Genomic DNA, 13,649 nt, shown 5'->3' with positions numbered 1-13,649 from the left:
GTAGAGCTCAAACTTCTACGTCTTACACGAACATGGCGCTGCCGGAAGTCCCAGGGTATCATCATTTTTGTCCAGGCCTGTTTCATTAGTTTTTTTAAATGATTCTGTTTAACCACAACTCAAAAGCAATGTCTGATTTTCATTGGTTAATTTTCAGTACATTTTTATTTATTATTACTTTTGTCAGTTTCAAGTTATTTCAATGACCATTGTGGGTTTTTCTTTCATTAACAGAGGGGTACCAACAATTTTGTCCATGTGTATATAATAGTTTGAGTTATTATTTGTACAACATGGTGTTATGATGGTCAAGACCCATATTATTTTATCTGTTGATATATTATTTTTACACGGCATCACCGGCATTGCTAAGGAATAACGCAAAAGTAATGTAACTAGTAATTGATTATTTTCCAAAAGCAGTACTTAAGTAAAGTAACACATTACTTTTTTTCCCTTTTTTTTTTTGACTAATGTTTAATACGACCCCAAACACTGGTCATCATCAGGTCGACCCTTTCCAGCCATAACACTAATGTAACCTATCTGAGTTCCTTAATGGTCACATAGTGTAGTTCTTAATGTTACACAACATCCTAATAAAATATGAGTTCCTTTTCTTTCTGCAAAAAGTTTGATGAGCTCCTAACCTGACGTGTCATTCATAAAAAGGAAGAATATGGAGTCATAACAGACCATTCTGATGAGAGTAGAGATGTGTGTGGTTATACTGTAGCAGCCTGGTGTCATCCGCTGATTTAATGAAGGTAAACATAGTGAACAGCTGTGTGCAATGACACTGCGTTCTGTGCAGCATCTCAGAGGCTGGAGGTTTATCAACATAATCAAAATCTTTAAAAATCTTGATAATGCGACTTTAAAATAACCACCACTTCTGCATCACTGAGTTCAGGGTTTGGTGGTCAATTAGACAATTACTTTCCACTGCCTCAAGATAATAATGCACCAACAATGTGCCTGACCACACCTCAGTTTGAGACCAATATGCCCATGGTCTTAAAATAAGATGGGGCACCATGTCTAAAAAGTGAAGCCAATGTGGACATGCCATAACCCTGCATTATTTCTAAAGGCCAGCAGGGGGTGACTCCACTGGTTGCAGAAAGTTGTTCTGATTGTATGTAACTATGAGAAAGTTACTCTACCTCTCATTTGATTTATTACCCCTCAGTAAGCACTTGTCTAATGAGTTTTGTGGTCTTGTAAATTACTGTCATATTTAGAATAAAACTGATAATAAAAATAACGTATGCTTTAGAGTCTAAAGCATACGTTATTTTTATTATCAGTTTTAGAGCATGGCTACTTTGTGATTGACAAGTTCGCTACCGTGGCAACATATTGAGTACGTAATGTAACCATAGTGTAAACACAAGTATAGGTGTAGCTGCCACAAGTTTGTCATTTTATGAAAGTTGCTTTAATATAAGCCTTGGTAACCACAAAGGCTTATAGTGAATGGTGGGATATATTCAAATGAGTTTACCAGCTTTAACTCTGTCACAGCTGTTTTAAAACTACACAGACCTATCACAGACATTAACCGTATCAAACTACTTCTGTTCAAAAGACCCACACCCCCTTCCTCTGAGAGAAATTTCTGTTCCCTCTACCCTGCAGGACCGAGCTGACAGAGCAGCCCGCTATGCCAAAATCCAGGAGGAGGAGAAGGCTGCCAAGCAGGCCCTACTGCAGGCCAGACAGTCAGAGGAGGAGGCCAGAAAGGAAACAATATTGAGGGAGAGGAGGTAAAGAGACCAGGGGGGGACAGCTGTATAAACTGTATACGTCATCAACCAGCACAGCAAAAGAAAATGTACAATCATTTGTACAGATTATTCATATTATGTAGTTTTCCCACCTACTTACATGTAGCAGAGGCTTAGGGCTTTTTCTTTCTGTTTTTTCCAAAGTTATAGTTAACTGCTAGAGGCTCAGCCCTGTCTGCCATTTGTTAAAGCAGGACTAGATATAGAAATTAAAATCATAAAATATCACTATATTAAAGTAATATATCTTGATTATTTTCCGTCATTTAGGACAACTTTAATATCAAATATGCAAATAAAGATCAATAAGCTGACTTTTATTTATTTTTAAAGTTGCAACGTTGAACTTTTAAATTTAAATTCATGTCTGTTATTTTCAAGCCCTTGTCAAATGGGTTCACACAGTGCTGATTAAGCATGTCACCACCATATAATTCTCATTAAATCTCTTTTCAGGCATGACCTTCCCATGCTAGCTGTTTAGCTGTTAGACTCCTCTGGACTTCATAAATGTTATAGGACCAAATGGATCAATTTCTGATGGTAAAATGAGTCATTTTGAGGGGTATGTTATGCTCAAAACAACGTATCCAATGTTATACAGCCACAAAAGTAGTTTAAAAAAACACATTTTATTCTTTATTTTTATCACTGATAAAATCATCATCATAATTCAGTGGTAGCTGCAGTCGTCGTTGTCTGCTTTAAAACAGTTCAATGACATGAACAATCCATTATTTATGACACCTTAATCATAGCAGAGATGAGTGAAAACCCATCAATAATTCTCTAGCTACTAATTGATGTAGTCTGTTAATTTAATGACAGGGCAGATTTTATTTGTAGTGGTAGCCGACATGGCCTGGGAGTAGATTTATTTTTAATGTGCCTGTGTAGAAATGAATGGGATATTGTTTTTATGATTGTAGCTTGTTATTAATAAAACGTGCAACCTTTATGTCCATTTGAGGATGGATTTCTGGGTTCACGAGGTGCATTTGAATGCACTATGAGGTTCCCTGTTTATGCAGTCTATGGTCGGTGCTTTATAAAGCAATGTAGATGCACAGCCAAACTTAAAGCGATGGTTCGTAATTTCGACCTAGCGTCATATGCACCATGAGGTCTATCTAATCACCGCCTCAGCCCTTTTTTTTCATTTGGTCACAAAATAGTGGAGTTAGAGCCATCAGCCGAATGGCTTAGTACAGACGCTATGGTTCCGTTAGCGTCAGTGTATCTCGTAAATTACTCCACTAATAATGCCTGGATTGTTATCAAACTTCTACAGTAGTACAAATAGGGTCTTTACTCATAAATCGATGCATTGGAAAGTTTGTAAGTACACCAGGAGTTTATTAAGATAAACTTACCCGATGGCTTTTACCCTGCTGCTACTGCTAAAGCTGTAAACATCGTTGAAATCTCGCGCGATCACTGAAATACCGTGTGGTCGTGCGAGATGTTTACAGTAAAAGCCATCAGGTAAATGTTTATTTTAATAAACTCCTTGTGTACTTACAAAATTAGATAGACCTCATGGTGCATATGACGCTAGGTCGAAATTACGCCGAACCATCGCTTTAAGGTGTGTTTACATGGAGATAGCTCCAAGTGTTGATGGCATGAAGTGTCTGCAGGGTAAAAGCTCAGCGGAGTATGTGTGTGTGTGAAGCAGAGGAAGATCGACTCACAGTGCAGGTTTGTCCACATCTGTTTTAGGGTATATCAAAGAGAGCGATCAGGCTGCATAGCTCCAAAAATAGAAAATAAATTAGTGGCTGGCAAAGTTTTATCATATGATGGTCCACAACAAATAAATGAATGGGTCTTCTAATTGGACTCTTCCACCTTTTACTCTGGTGACAAAAGCAGTTTGTTGCATATTATGCTAACTTTAACCTTGTCGTGTGTGTGTGTGTGTGTGTGTGTGTGTGTGTGTGTGTGTGTGTGTGTGTGTGTGTGTGTGTGTGTGTGTGTGTGTGTGTGTGTGTGTGTGTGATCAGTACCATAGCAAGGATACAGTTCCGCCTCCCAGACGGCTCATCCTTCACCAACCAGTTTCCCTCACAGAGCAAACTACAGGAGGCTCGGCAGTTTGCTGTTCAGGTCAGTCTGACAGATTAATATACAGTCCCTGCTTCTTCTTTATTTGTATAGCGCCAAATCACAACAAAAGCAATCTCAAGGCACTTTACGCATAAACAGGTCTAGACTGTACTCTTTAATTTAATTTAAAGAGACCCAACATTCCCACATGAGCAAGAATTGGCGACAGTGGCAAGAAAAACTTTTTAACAGGAAGAAACCTCAGGCAGAACCAGGCTAAAAGTGGGCGGCCATCTGCCTCGACCGGTTGGGGTTGAGAGCAGGAGGAGTGGGGGGGGTAAAGAGGAGAGAGAGAAAGGATAGGAGATTGAAGCACATTGAAAAAAAGTCAACATTGACTTTAGTAGGTCCCGGACGGTAGAATAGCGTGTCCAGGGTATGAATATGTCATCCAGTTATCTACAACTTCAGGTTACCTGTGAGTAGAGAAAGCACAGAGAACTCCGGGGAAGAAGTTTAAATTAGTGAATGCATTAATAGTATATGAATGTAAATGGATATAGATGGATAGAGAGAGGGAGGAGGAGAGGGGAGCTCAGTGCACCATGGGAGTCCCCCAGCAGTCTAAGCCTATAGCAGCATAAACTAGGAGCTGGTCCAGGACAAGTGTTTGGGGAGCGCAGTGTTCTGTTAGGTACATAAGGTACTATGAGCTCTTTGGGATATGATGGAGCCTGACCATTAAGAGCTTTGAAAGTGAGGAGAAGGATTTTAAATTCTATTCTGGATTTTACAGGAAGCCAATGCAGTGAAGCTACAATAGGAGTAATGTGATCTCTCTTTCTAGTTTTTGTCAGAATGCATGGAAGCTGCATTTTGGACCAGCTGGAGAGTCTTTAGAGACTTGTTAGAGCAGCCTGATAATAATGAATTAAAATAATCAAGCCTAGAGGTAACAAATGCGTGGACTAGTTTTTCAGCGTCATTTTGAGACACGATGGGCCCCATTTTAACGATCTATAGCGCATGGCGTGAAGCGCGTGGCGCAAGTGCCTTTGGGGCGTGTCCAAATCCACTTTTGCTATTTTAACGGCGCCAAGCGCATGGTCTAAAAGGGTTGGACTTAAGTCCCCTCATTAATCATAGGTGTGTTTTGGGTGTTACACGCGGTAAACCAATCGGAGTGTCATCTCCTATTCCCTTTAAAAGCCAGGAGCGCTGTCACGTTGGCAGATTGCTATTATAATGGTGCTTTTGTCAAGCAATGTGTTTCAAGAATAAAACATGAGTTACTTTTGCTGAAAAGAAAGTTGGCTGATGAGCTGCTAACCTCACATTGAATTCATAAAGATGAAGAATATGGAGATATAACCAACCAGTCTGATGAGTGTAGAGGTGTGTGTGGTTATACTGCAGCAGCCTGGTGTCATCAGCTGATTTAATAAACAGTGAGCAGCTGTGTGTAATGGCCCTGTTATGGGCAGCATCTCAGAGGCTGCAGACTTTTCAACATATCAGTCCTACAGTATAAACAGCTGTGGATAACAGTCACTATAAGAATAATAGAGATCTAGCAACGGTATGCTGCCATTGACTAATCAATATAGCGTCTTTTGTTGAGAGGTCAAGATGTTGCTGTCAAAATTTTAAAGAAAAGTTGATGATGAGCACCAACGTTTTCAGGAGAAGTGGGAGCTGGATTGTTTTTGTTGAGTTCAGCGGAAACACCACCTGCCTAATCTGTAAAGAGAAAATTGCGGTGTTAAAAGAGTATAACCTGAAGCGGCACTATTCAACGAAGAATTCAGGGGAGTATGATAAATACCAGGGAGAAGAGAGGAACAAACGAGCTTCATAGCTAAAGAAAGGGTAATCAACTCAACAAAACCTTTTCCATAAGGCCAGCAAGGAAGCTGATGTGGCTGTTGAAGCAAGTTACGTGGTGAGTGAGATGATAGCGAAAGCTGGGAAGCCATTTACTGAAGGCCAGTTTTTAAAAGACTGTCTGCTGGTAGGTGCAAATATCATGTGTCCAGAAACAAAGTGTCACTTCAGCAACATCAGCCTTTCAGCCAACACGGTAGCAGAGCGGATTACTGAGCTGTCAAGTGATATTTATGATCAGCTACATGACAAAGGCAAAGGTTTCAGCGCATACTCTGTGGCTCTGGACGAAAGCACCGACATAAATGATAATGCTCAGCTCGTCATTTTTGTCTGTGGTGTTAATGACCAATTTGAAGTGACAGAGGAATTGCTGAGTATTAAAACAATGCAAGGCTGTACCACCGCCAACGATGTGTTTGAGCAACTGTGTGACACAATTGAGAATGCTAGTCGATGAGAGGGATAACAACAGATGGCGCACCGTCCATGATAGGGAGGAGAAACGGACTGGTAGCACTTTGGAAGAAAAATTGGAAAAGGAAGGTGCAGATATGGCAATTGCTTTGCACTGCATTATCCATCAGCAGGCACTGTGTAGCAAATGCTTGAAGTTTGAGAATTTGATGTCCGTCATCCTCTAATGCATAAATTACATCCGATCCAGGGGCCTAGAGCAATGCCAGTTCTGTGCCTTTTTGGAGGAAATTGACGCGGCATACGGGGATGCGCTGTACTTCACAGAGTTACATTGGCTCAGCAGGGGAAATGTCCTGAAGAGGTTTTTTGAGCTGAGAGCAGAGGTGAAGACCTTCATGGAGGAGGGCAGGATGGATCTCCCAGAGCTTGCTGATCTCAGCTGGCTGATGGACCCGGCTTTCCTTGTTTATCACACAGGAGCAGAATGCACTCAACCTGAAGTTGCAGGGCCCAGGTCAGCTTGTCACTGCAGCATTTGAGAATATAAAAGCATTCTCCAAAAATTGAATTTATGGAAATCCCAGCTTTGTGAGAAGAAACTGCACCATTTTCCAGCGTGCAGGTGTGTTGTGGAAGAGGGCACAGCATTCAATGGTAAAAAATATGTTGCTGCAATTGAGAAGCTACAGCAAGAATTTGAAAAGCGGTTTGCTGACTTCAAGACCCACAGTGCCACTTTTCAGATGTTTGCAGACCCCTTCTCATTCGATGTGCAAAATGCCCCCAGTGTGCTACAAATGGAGCTTATAAACCTCCAATGCAACTCTGAGCTCAAAGCCAAGTTCAGAGAGACAAATGGAAATACAGAAAAATTACCCCTATCCTTCCTGGAGGTTTCCAAGATGTTCAAGCAGACTATGTGCCTTTTTGGTAGCACATATCTCTGTGAGAAACTGTTCTCCACTATGAAGTTTAACAAATCAAAGTACAGGTCCAGGCTGAGTGATGTCCACCTTACAGCCATACTGAGGGTTTCAACTGCCACCTCCCTCAGAGCAAATGTGACTCAGCTGTCTCTTAAGAAGCGCTGCCAGGTGGCAGCAAGTCTTAGGCAAGAAAATCCTAGAATATTTAATGATAAACTTAGCAGCTAAGACAAATTCTATTCTATTGTAAATCAAAACAGTTAAACATAATATGGAACCAACTTTCTTTGACTTTCTGTCTTTCATTAGAACCAGTTGCAATAATATTTTCGTCTTTTTATTTTTATTATTGATACTTTGTTTGTATATATATACAAAGTCTATGCCTTGCATGACTGCGGTGATCACATCCACCCAGTAAATTAAATTTAATCTAAATTTAATGGCAGATTTAACAATCGTTAACAAGTTTTGATTCAACAAATGTACTTTATTGAAAGTTGTCAGCAGATTGAACTCTTCACAGAACTGATCATAGTCTACAAAAATAGAATAAAACAAATAGCCTTGCTGTTCTTAATTAAAGGCATTAGCCTACATTAAATGCATGTGGATGAGTAGAGGAATACAGAACACGTTATATCAGAAAAGCCAGCATATGCTGTACCAGCTAACGCGAAACCCAGGTTATGGAGTCTTCCCAGTATGTAGCAATCAGTTCCTACCAAAAATGGTCCAATGAAGGACAACCGATGAACCTGCAACAGGGTCGTGGTCAGAACACCCAGTACATTTCACCTTGTGACACATACCACCTACCTAAACATTGTTGCAGACACCCCTTCATGGCAATGGTATTCCCTGATGGCAGTGGTTCTCTTTCAGCAGAATAATGCACCCTGCCACACTGCAAAAAATATTCAGGAATGGTTTGTGGAACATGACAAAGAGTTCAAGGTATTATCTTGGCCTCCATATTCCCCAGATCTCAATCCAGTCAAGCATTTGTAGGATGCACTGTATACTATAGCAGTGTTTCCCATTAATTATATATACTTTGGCGGCCCGCCATAGTCTAATTTGTGCCGCCACAGTGAGCTGAACATGTCTGTACACTCTCCAAAATGTTGCGTTGTTTTAGGGCTGAGCTATATTGAGTTTATAAGACATATCAATGTATTTTCAAACGAGATATAGGACGAAACATTATCTTCTTATGTGCGGATTATATTGCCAAATTACTGAATGAAGTTGTGACAACTTTCCACCGTCTCTGTTTCTGCTGCACACGGAGGACTCAGCTCCACCCTTCTGAGACAGAGGAGAGGATCAGCTAACGTTAACCTCTGCTGCTGTTTGCTGTCACTTCTCGTCGCATTGCTCTCCTCTGCTCTCAGAGAGTCTGCGGAAATACTGCTACTTTATTCCTCCTCACTGTTCTGTATAAAAGGTTAGGACACTGCATAGCGGACAGAGTTGCTCCGTTAGTAAGTGGCTACAGGATGCTGTTAGCGGCTGTGGTCGAGCGAGCCAGAGAGTGAATGAAGAGAGGGAGCGCTGACATTAAGAAAGCCGGTGAATCAGATCAATAAAACGTTATTTTCTGATTGTTTCACAGCGGTTACGTTCAACAGCACAAATAAACTTCTCCTCACACCTCCCCCCAACCCTGCAGCTCAGCCTCAAACTTCTGAATGTGAAACACCTGCTGCTGTTTAAAACACAGCAGCAACATTATACTGCTTTAATTGGTTCAGTTTAATAAAGGCTTAATGACAGATCTTCTTTATTTCCATCTGTAAAATAAATCAACTCTGTTCCTGATCCACTTCTAAGTCATCTGAAAGTTGAGTCTTTTATTGATTAGCAGACAGTTGGTTTAGTTATTTGAAGAAACACAAAAAGGGTATAAAAGGGAATGTAGAAAAGTAGTGTTCATAAGTAATTAACTAGTTGAACTTTGATGATCACTTCTGCTTTCTTTGTTTCACAGCGGAAATATGGGCATAGTCTTTTTTTGATTGTTTAATTGGAACATTAAATTAACTGGTAAAATATATATACACAATATTGGGCAGGTGGTTTTAATGTTTTTGTTGATTGGTGTACACGACACACAAAAGGAAATATGTATGCTTACCATACATATAGTCTTTCATTAGGGGTTACTTTAATGTCTGATATTAATAAAACAAACATAATGACGACATCCCTGCTGAATATAGTTAATGCACAATATTTTGACACTAGAAGCTCAGATTAACTCAGCTAACATGAATTGTACCCCATTAGCCTCTTGTTACAGAAGGGAGGAAAGTGTCCTTAATTATTTAAGTGCATCAATTCGTCAGTATCTTTTAGCTTTTGGGGTAACCCTTTTCACAACTTTATAACTAAGTTCTACAACTTGAAGAATCGTGCTCTGTGACATCATCCATATGTACAATGACAATAATAGTGCCTCCCAACGTTAGTTCTGTGCTACTGAGTTCTGTCAACTACAGTCACTTTACCTTGCAAGAACTGAACAATATTAACACTAAAATATACTAATATAAATTATCTGTCAGCTACACTCAAAAATAAAATTCAAGGTACTCAGTATTTTGTGCTGTCATGCTGAATGTAGTATTTGGTATTGAACCTGGAGCCGGAGTTGTTGAAGCATGTTGAGAATGCATTCCACCCTACTATAAGTAACTCACATAAGTAATTTACATCGCTAACCCTAATGATTAAAATGTTTTGTGCTCAGGAAGTGGGAAACCGCTATGGTCACTTCTCCCTGGCTACCATGTTCCCTCGGCGGGAGTTCACCAGTGAGGACCTGAACAAGACTTTGCTGGAACTGGAACTGGCTCCAAGTGCTTCCATCGCGCTTCTGCCTGTAAGTAGACTATAGTCCACCTTCCATGCGTCAGTGACTCAACATTCTACCTAACTGAGTCATCCCTGATAATACAGTTTTAAAGGAATAGTACATTGTATTCTTTATGAGAAATGCTCAGATGGATGTCATGTCTGTTTTATGGATGAAGCTGGAGTCAGGACAAGATGAGCCTAGCTTTGCATAAAATATATAGCTAGCTCTTCAAATCAGCACAAATCCCAAAATGTTGAACCATTCCTTCCACATGCCACTTGAATGGTAGTAACATGTATCAAACATTATCTGGATGCTCTCTCACTCTCAGCAGTCAGGCAGGCCTGCTAACACAGTGATCCAGTCCTCTGGGGATGGCATCTGGGCAGTTCTGGGCAGACTCCTCTACCCTCTGCTGGCTGTATGGAGATTCCTTAGCTCCTTCTTGTTTGCAACACCACCCCCTCCCGAAGCATCATCCAGAAGTCCTGCCCCCCAATCCAACTCCTACACCAACTCAGCATCAGCCTCTGATAAACCAAAGAGGTGAGGAACAGGAATGAGGCATGTAGCAGCTGATAATGTAATCATTTCCTCTTTTTAAAAAATGTAATAAGTCGATAATGTAATAACTTGCCAATAACGTAATACAATTCCTGAACCAATAATGTAATAACTTTTTGCCAATAACGTAATAAGTTTTTATTGGCATGGTAAAAAAAAAAAAAAACCTTTACAAATGTAATAACTGGAGTTGATAACATAATTGTTATGGAGAATATGTTTGTCAATGGTTAACCTCAGCAGTAGAGAAAAGTGTACAGGAGTCCAGGATGTCTTACGCCGAAAGTGTTTATTGAAGCTCGGTCAAGGAGGATCAAAGTATTATCAATACACCGTCTGATGCATGATGCCACTATGATTCTGAGGACACCGTTCTCCGTGGATAGTCTTTAAGCCTTCACAGATAGTACCACAAATACTCTATGCCCATAAATGGTCATACTCAATGCATAGACAGTAATGGAATTAGCCTATTGGTTCATTATTCTACAAACAAGGAAACACAGTTACCCATCTGTGGGTTTAGGGAGTCAGACAGTGTTATCCTCTGACCTTGGGTGCCACAGCAATGCTGCGCCACTATTATTAGTGACTCCTGCATTGCCCAAAACACCACAGACAGCTGCCTTCACCATCTCAAGGAGAGAGACAGTATGTCTTTCTGCCAAAATGATATTGCAGCCTTTACTGTGACGTCAAGGTCCATGCTTGCTTGACCCCAAATTCCCTAATAATAATAATAATCTCCTAATATCACTTTATTTAAGTTTAATTTATTGGATATAACGTCTCTCTCTCTCTCTCTCTCTCTCTCTCTCTCTCTCTCTCTCTCTCTCTCTCTCTCTCTCTCTCTCTCTCTCAGCACTATAGTTTAATTTTTGAAAGAACTAATGGAACATTCATCTAGTGGCACATCTTAAAAATAAAATGTTGAATTCCTAAAAAATAAATAACACACCCTATTGCCACTGTCTCTGGTATGACCATTAGGTGATGGTTGTTAATGTGAGCTCACACATTTAACATGAGTAAAATAAGAAGTAATCACACCATACCTCACAAGGAAACATGTTTGTTGTTTTCTGCTCTCATTCCACTGGCCTTCTGTTGATGATGCAAGCTTCTCATTATCTTATTTCATGTCTCTTGCTTCTTGGCTGACCTCAAAATCATTCTGGTCTGCCACCATGAAAGTTTCAACTTTTGTTAGGAGGAATGAGGAGGTTCCGATGATGGAAGTCTTTTAACAAACCGACAGAAATCTGAAGTGTTTGGACACTGCAGCCTATCGAGCCCATCAAAATAGGATGTCCGTTGTCTATGCAATCAATGCAATTCTTAATGTGTTTTGTCATTAGTTATTTTGCTAATATTTTTCAAACATCAAAGACAGCTCGTTACTCTCTGCTCAGCAGCTGAGCATGCACACCCACATTCATATAGAGCATTTGGGGTTGGGACTGATCCCGACAGATCAATCAACCAATATTTATTTATATAGCACCAAATCACAACAAAAGTTATGTCAAGGCACTTTACACATACTTTACTTTAATTTAATGAGCAGCACTTGGTGACGGCAACACTTGGCGATGGCATAAGAAAGCAGATTCTAAACAGCTATTTGAGGTATTAGAGCACAGTTTTACTAGCATTTACAACAGAAAAAACAACAAAAAAAGCTTTTTCAATGGAAATATAGTTGATATATTGTACATAATTATATACTGTATATGTGGTCAGTCACTCACTGTGTGACCTGCCATTTTCCTCTGTGTCCACCTTAGAGAAACTCTCTCTAAGCACACTCTGGAGAAGCGGCCCAAGGACTTCAAGAAAGACGGTAAAATTTGCAGGCTCAGGACTCAGGAGGACAGTGAGGACGACAACAACACCTGGAACGGGAACTCAACCCAGCAGATGTAGTGCAGTAACAGCCCGTCTGTAACCCCCCTTACCCTCTCAATCATCCACCCCACAGTCCCTGTGTGAATTTGTTCTGTCTGGACAGTTCATGGTTCTGTTGTGCTTAGGGCTAACCTTTTGGTTTCTTCTCTTTCCTGTTGTGTAACAGGCATATACCCCTGCAATTTGCCGGCATGGGTAGATTAAAAATAATCAACAGAACCTCCCTCTGAGCTTAAAATGCGTGTTCTTCTGTTGATATGATTCTGTCCCCTGAACAGAGCTCAGATTACAGCAGGTTGAAGATTTTTACAGACTATGAAAGGCTACATCATTCTCAAAAACATCAGGTTTAAAATAATATGGGTGGCCGTGGTTGTGATTTTCCTGCTGGCGCCAAGCTTGTTGAAAAGAAGCAAGTCCACAGTAGACGGTTGACCAGAAGATCTCGTAATCTGAGACCAATTTTAAATTATGTTATGGGGTCGTTGCATTTTGGAAATGTTTAACTTTGAAAAGTCACCTGCTGATGGTGAGTGACTCATCCACATTCTTATACAGTAAAATGAGGAAGTTTTTGTTTTAGTTGTGCAAAAATATTTCAGACAGCTTGCAGCTACTGGCAGAAGACTGTATATCTGTAGCTGTGTGAGCGCTACCAAGGTACGCACACACCTCGGCAGTATGTGTTTCTACCAGATGACACTGGACAATTACCATAGTGCTCTTCATCCAACAATGAAAATAAAAGCAACTTGTTAAAAAAGCCTGGGTTATGTGTTTGTTTGTTTGTTGGTTGTTGTTTTTTGTCTGTTTTGTGTTTTAATTATTTTCTGTTTTGTGTGTACTTTATAAATAAAATGTATTATTATTATCATTATTATTAATAATAATATAAATAATAATAATAAAGTTTATTTCATACTGCATCTTTCACAAAGCAGGTCACAGTGTTTCACAAGTGTAAAAATGTAAAAAACAATTCCAAAAAAAATTGACACGCTGTGTAAATTAGGGATGGAGAGATTCACCGATTTGAATCGCTGGTCCGAGACAGACGTCTGCGATGCGAGTGTACCGGTAGCTTCAGTGTGCATCGGATATAACTGCCGGCTAAATGCGCAATGTATCTTTCTTTGCGTGTCTGCATCGGTAAAACCCATGGTCACATCGATTATTACATGTAGTTTATCTCCTCTGCACCCGTGTTTTCAAGGCGCCTTGAACGCACCATCACTATCTTTTTGC

At 40.1% G+C, this 13,649-nt stretch overlaps 1 protein-coding gene across 3 annotated transcripts in view; it reads left to right on the top strand.

Moving 5' to 3' along the window:
* Nucleotides 1–13,167, top strand: part of ubxn4 (UBX domain protein 4) — a 32,984-nt gene extending 19,817 nt beyond the window's left edge. For all 3 annotated transcript variants that reach the window (XM_062432388.1, XM_062432389.1, XM_062432387.1), the window contains 5 exons: nucleotides 1,642–1,769; nucleotides 3,797–3,899; nucleotides 9,825–9,956; nucleotides 10,264–10,478; nucleotides 12,284–13,167. In XM_062432388.1, the coding sequence (XP_062288372.1) occupies nucleotides 1,642–1,769; nucleotides 3,797–3,899; nucleotides 9,825–9,956; nucleotides 10,264–10,478; nucleotides 12,284–12,422 (717 nt within the window). In that variant the 3' untranslated portion in view covers nucleotides 12,423–13,167. The remainder of the gene's footprint in view (nucleotides 1–1,641; nucleotides 1,770–3,796; nucleotides 3,900–9,824; nucleotides 9,957–10,263; nucleotides 10,479–12,283) is intronic.
* Nucleotides 13,168–13,649: the final 482 nt, after the last annotated feature.

Source organism: Scomber scombrus, chromosome 13 (assembly GCF_963691925.1).
Source record: "Scomber scombrus chromosome 13, fScoSco1.1, whole genome shotgun sequence".
Taxonomy (NCBI): domain Eukaryota; kingdom Metazoa; phylum Chordata; class Actinopteri; order Scombriformes; family Scombridae; genus Scomber; species Scomber scombrus.
Note: the sequence above shows the minus strand (reverse complement) of the source record. Positions and strands in the feature narration are given on the sequence as shown.